This window comes from Populus euphratica, unplaced genomic scaffold (assembly GCF_000495115.2).
Source record: "Populus euphratica unplaced genomic scaffold, PopEup_1.0 scaffold20.1, whole genome shotgun sequence".
Lineage (NCBI taxonomy): Eukaryota > Viridiplantae > Streptophyta > Magnoliopsida > Malpighiales > Salicaceae > Populus > Populus euphratica.
The window spans coordinates 2,481,028-2,486,627 of NW_011499854.1; the positions used below are offsets into that span (position 1 = coordinate 2,481,028).

Genomic DNA, 5,600 nt, shown 5'->3' on the forward strand with positions numbered 1-5,600 from the left:
GCTGGGGATCATTTATTGAATGGCTATGAGATAGCTTGTACAGAAGCCACCGATCCCGCCATGTCCTTTTTCTTCCTGTACCATCAAACACTTGAATACCCAGTTGTGCAAGAGATGGTTGCTTGGTGCCTCTGTACAAAAAGTGTGATTTTCTAACCACTTGTTTACGAGCAATATTTTCTAACCAGTTCTCGAGAGCCCAAGGACTTGGCAAATTAACGTGCAGGCACAAGTAATTTGAGCAGAAACTTATCTTCCGCAAATAAAAATCAATTTCGAGAACCATACTCAAATACAACGGCTTGCTATACAAGAAACAGGCTCCATTAGAGAAACCATATTTAGATCATATAAGCAAAAAGCCAAGAAATCATAACCCTTTTCTTACAGGTGACAAAACAGCAGGCACCATTGTGGTCTCAGAGCGAGTCCTTTGAAAAGAGCTGTGCTTGGTCATACACTAACAATACTTCAGCCAGCCTATGGGTGATAGCATAATGTACAAAAATATTGGACAGCAAGCGATCCAGGATATGCACAAGATCTAATTAGCAACCTTGTTAACTAGATAGCATCTCATGATGCCTTGCCAGGGCCTTCCAAGGAGGTAGACACGAACTGCTTGGTATATACACGATGCCTTCTCTCTCTTGCATAAATTACCCAGAAGATCAGTGACAGCATTACAGCGGCAGAAACAATTACTAGCCCAACGTATATCCACTGTGTATATCGCCGCAAACCGGGACAATAAGAATTGTTGATCTGGGTGAACGTTTCTCGCACAAAAGTACAGTCTTCCAGGTTAACCAAGAATGGACCATAACGATTCAACCCATAACTTAGGTTTACTGCAGATCCCATCTGGTTGTACAAGCTAGGAGTAAGCCGACCAGGCGTAGTACAAATCCCAGATGATACCTGACAGGTATAATTCTTCCACACCTGCTCGTTACAGAAAACAATGGTACTAAGCCTTTCAGTGCCATACTCTCAAAGTACATTGCGGGTCAGGTGGTGTTTTGTATGCAGAAGCTGACTAAGGAGGTCTGAACTGGAATTTATAATCTTAATCAAAATCGAAAAGCACATAAATACAAAAACAAGAAAAATGCCCCTAAAATATCACTTTAAAGATTTTGGAATTTCCATGACAAGGAAAACTTAACATGGGCTAAAATAAGACGATGCAAACATCACACTCTGGCCAAAGATTAAAACTAAAATTAGGTCATATGGCATCTGTTAGTGGGATGTGCTCATGGTGGCCTAATCTTCAGCAAATCCTATGTATAAAATGCTTTCAGCCTTTCTATTGACACCATGCATGTTCACATATATTACCTGGGTAGCATTGCTTAAGTCCACTTCACCAGCAGCGCATTGCCGATCTGTATAATCAGAATTGTATGGGTTGCAAAGTACAGGCATTAGCGGACCAGATTGATTATAATATAGAGCTCCTGCTTGGGGTGGGATATTTCTGTTGGAGACATTGTTGATGATATTATCAACAACGTTGACAAGTTGATAAGTTGTCTCCTTTGTCTGCCTCAAGGTTTCTTGAGCAGTTGTGTTGTCCACACAAGGGATTATATCATCCAGAGCTGTTTTGGCAGTGGGGTTCTGAACCCACTCATCCATAGAAATACAAGTATCGGCAACCACACTAGAAGATAAAAAAAAAAACAAATACATTTAGGTAGGGACACATACTCAACAAAGAAGCACAGTACACATGACAAATCGACACTTTCAAACACTTTCCAAGTCCAAGACAACAGTGCAAATGTCTCTTTTTACATGCGGTGTGCAGAAGTATCGACATGCTTAAGAAAGAAGATAATTTTGTTTTTAAAGAGAGCTTCAAATTTGTACCGTTTAAATTATTGATTCTAAATTACACTAGCTTCAACTAACTGGTAGATCAAAATAACAGCAGAGCATGTTATCAAACAAACTTTAAAGGTGTAAAGTTATTCGGGTGCTAAGATGCAGCTTCATTAGACCTGATCTTAGAAGCAAATAAGTTTAGAAACCTCAGGAGTACTCGTTTCTTGCAGAGTTGGAAATGAATTTCCTATCTATGTACAGATACATTGCCAAATCAAAATTTAAATTCACAAGAAAACAAAGCCTTCTAAATTTCATAACTTATAGGGCTTTTTTCCCCTCATAAAAAGCTAATTTAAGATATTGGATTGCAAAATTCCTAACTAATTTGGTTTCAGGAATATTTCTTGATCAGCAAAGATTGATTATTACGCATGGTTGAACTCATTACAATCATGATCTAGCAGGGAGAACAGTTCATCAAGGCGCAGATAGTTCAAGAATTGGTTAAAATAACAGAATCAAGAGAAATGTCAGGGATATAACAAGTTAGCCTATCACTAAGTAACCTAATGAAAATGAAAATTCTAGCTCGCTACCAATGGGTACTGAATTTTTGCCCACTACCAATGGGTTTATGGTGCCACGGACAAACACACGGAAGATAACCATCAAACTAATAACTACAAGTACATGTTCAAGTGTGTATATGGAAATCTACAATTAAGAACAAGAAGTTCCATACACCAGAGCGATGCAGAAACACGAGCAATGCTAGGGGTACTAAATCTTTTTACAAAGTGACTAGGCATATATTGGGAAAAAATTTCAAATCATGGAATGTAGATCATGTGATAATTTTAACCATGGAATCAAGTGATTGATAAAACATCAATGGCATGATGCATATCACTTTGCAAGGAATTTCTGTAAAAAAAATAAAATAAGAATCTCTAGCATTACCCAAAACACAACTACAACACTTGAAAATGTTGGAAATCTACAATTAAGTCCAAGAAGCTCTGTGTTGTTGCGCATCAATTAAGTCCAACATTTACATGTGTATATGCATCCAAACACCAGAATGTATATACAAGGCATCTAAACATAAACTTAATTCAAATTTTTTTTTTTTTTTTTCAAAAATGAACATCAAGTATAAACTCTATGCATGGCCCTATAACAGATTTAAAAAAACTAAATCAAAAGAATAGGAGGAAGAGCTTACTTGTGGAGGAGAAGGAATACACCACACAAAATAAATGTGCACGTGACAAGAATCCAGCCAAGGATCACCAGGCTACAGTCAATAAACAGTAACATTGGGCAGAGTCATAATCTTAACTTACAATTGTTTCTTAAGTTCAAAAAAATTAACAGAAAATGGCTGAAAGATCAGATCACTCACAAGTAAACAAGACACTGCATCCCGAAAATGGAGAATACTGCAACCAACGTCATCATAGAAATAATATTAGAAAAGAATTTAGTTAGATCAAATAATTTAAGAATTTCCACCTCTAGTTCAAGAAAACAACACTCACCAAATCCAAGAAATGCCAGAGCAAGCATTACAGCAGCAAGGATAATCAGGACTAATCTTCTGCAATGCACAATAAAAAGTAAATGCCGTTATGAAAAAATCCAGAACCAAGCAAGCACCAGAAGAAGTTTTAAGAGTTTTTACGGACATGGTATCCAAAACATCTTGTATGCCTTCCGAATTCTTCTGTGTAGTACTGGAAAGAGCAGTACCAGAGGAGTTGATTTTTGTTTGAATGCTATCAATGTCATTTCGGACACTGGTTGGCAGAAAAACTGACAATACACCAGCATTCTTAGCCGCAGCAAGATAATCTGACACATTCCTGAGGTTTTCAGCGGTAACATCTGCCTGATTAACTACATACTCCAATGTGCGTGTTGTAATACTGTGAAACTTCCCCTGACCAGTATACAGAACACCACATCCTGCACTGTAATTGCAGAGCAACATTGAGGATGTCATGAAATTATTAATCATAAAAAAATGAATGTAAATATAGCCCAAGAGAGAAAGAGGGATGATTACATTGCAGCAATGGTAAAGAAAATGAGGGAGATAAGAGACAAAGCATAGCATGCTCGAGAATAGCCATAAGGTTCTCTTCTACAACAGCAATAGCAGAGGCAGATAAAGGACAAGCATAGTCCAAATATCACAAACCAAACTGCAGCAACGATAAAGAAGGGAGCCGCGGTAAAACCAACAGACTGCATCATTAAAGGGACAATTAGGCCTTGGAATTAAATAGTTATTATCCAACACAATCCACAGCAGTTAATCAGAATTATGAAATGACAACCTACAAACTTGACACGCATTCTCACAATAAGATAAGAAAGAAAAAAAATAAAAAATACAGAGAGACGAGTGCAAAGCAAATCCCAAACAAGAGAACCCAAATATTGGAATCATTTTTTTCTGTGAAAACTGTACATAATAATAATAATAATAATAATAATAATAATAAATTCTTAAAAAAAAGGCAAAAAAACAATTGAGAACATGAGTCATTCTAAAAAAATAGGTGAAGTAATAAAAGCAAAACATCTGTAATATTCATATTCTCCTAACAAAAAAAAAAAAAATTAAGAAGCCAACACCATTACACAATAAATAAGAAAACAAAAATCAATAACTACCAAACAATTAGTAACATTTATCCCTTTAACAACATCACAATCAATAACGTAAAAAGAAAAAGAAAAACTTTATTAACACCCCACTAAGAGAATGGGTAAGTTTGGTTGAAATTAAAAAAAAAAAAAACAAGGAGAAAGAACTCACAGCCCAATAATTTTTATTGCTGATATTATAACCAGAAGTGTAGATTTTAAAGTTCTCTAAAGGGTCTCTCCTTCTTGTTCTCTTTGCAGCCAGTATCAAAGAAGATGTTGTGTTCCCTTCTTCAGCAAGATGCCTCCTTGCCTTCAATGAAACCAGCACACCATCATTCTCTCCATCACCGACCCCATCATCTACATTGACAAGAAAAGTTACTCTTATCACCAAAACAACATGCAAAGGTTGAGACTTTTCCACTGGAAATATAATCTTAAAACGAAAAAAAGATAAGAAAAACAAAATTCTTTATTAATCAATTACCTGAGATGGAACGGGATAGAGAATGGGAAGTTGCGGAACCGGGAGTTGCTGTTGAAGAAGTAAAGAGAAAGAAAAGGAAAACAAAGCCCAGGAGAAAAAACAATGGCGGATTTGATCTGTTATTACATGACATTGTGTGGTTTTTCTTTTTTTTTCTGTTACAGTGTCTTTCTCTGTGTTTCTTGGCGCTGGCGTTGGCGCTGGCGCTGGCCTTGGCGTTGGCTGTGGTTGGTTTTTTATGTACGTGGCCGAGAGAGAGAAGAAGTAGAGGGTGAGCGACAGGCAGTGTTGTGACCGTGTATATATAATAAATAATTAAATACAGTTAATTTTATAGGGTATTTCTGAGATATTAAGCATCAACGGTTAAGAAAAAACCCATTTATGAATTATTTTTTTGTCGGCAATTGCTCTATGGACAAGAATACCCTTTTCTTTGCAGCTGCTGTTCCTCTATCGGGTTATTTCTGAGATATTATTAAAAATTAAAGGTGCTTTTGTGATGAAGAAGTTTCCATGCCTTTTTTTTTTATATATTAAATTTTTATTTTTATTTTTAAGACTTGATATTGTTTGGAATATTATGTAAATTATATTCATAAAAAATTTGATCTTCTAG

The 5,600-nt window shown here is 36.2% G+C and overlaps 1 protein-coding gene across 1 annotated transcript; it reads right to left on the reverse strand.

Annotated features, from left to right (window-relative positions):
* Nucleotides 1-243: 243 nt before the first annotated feature.
* Nucleotides 244-5,273, reverse strand: LOC105122690 (uncharacterized). The gene is made up of 9 exons (XM_011021948.1): nucleotides 4,982-5,273; nucleotides 4,664-4,854; nucleotides 3,905-4,086; nucleotides 3,525-3,809; nucleotides 3,378-3,436; nucleotides 3,242-3,278; nucleotides 3,062-3,133; nucleotides 1,345-1,669; nucleotides 244-945 (listed from the first exon to the last, which is right to left on the reverse strand). The coding sequence occupies exons 1-9, from the start codon at nucleotides 5,112-5,114 to the stop codon at nucleotides 577-579; spliced, it is 1,653 nt and encodes a 550-aa protein (XP_011020250.1). The 5' UTR covers nucleotides 5,115-5,273; the 3' UTR covers nucleotides 244-576.
* Nucleotides 5,274-5,600: the final 327 nt, after the last annotated feature.

Bases quoted from the DNA above. Each gene is read 5' to 3' on its own strand.
- LOC105122690 (XM_011021948.1), bottom strand. From the start codon at position 5,114: ATGTCATGTAATAACAGATCAAATCCGCCATTGTTTTTTCTCCTGGGC. The intron at 4,087-4,663 runs GTGAGTTCTTTC...TTAATGATGCAG, and splicing joins GCAATAAAAATTATTGGGCT to TCTGTTGGTTTTACCGCGGC. The intron at 3,810-3,904 runs GTAATCATCCCT...CTGCAATTACAG, and splicing joins TTCTTTACCATTGCTGCAAT to TGCAGGATGTGGTGTTCTGT.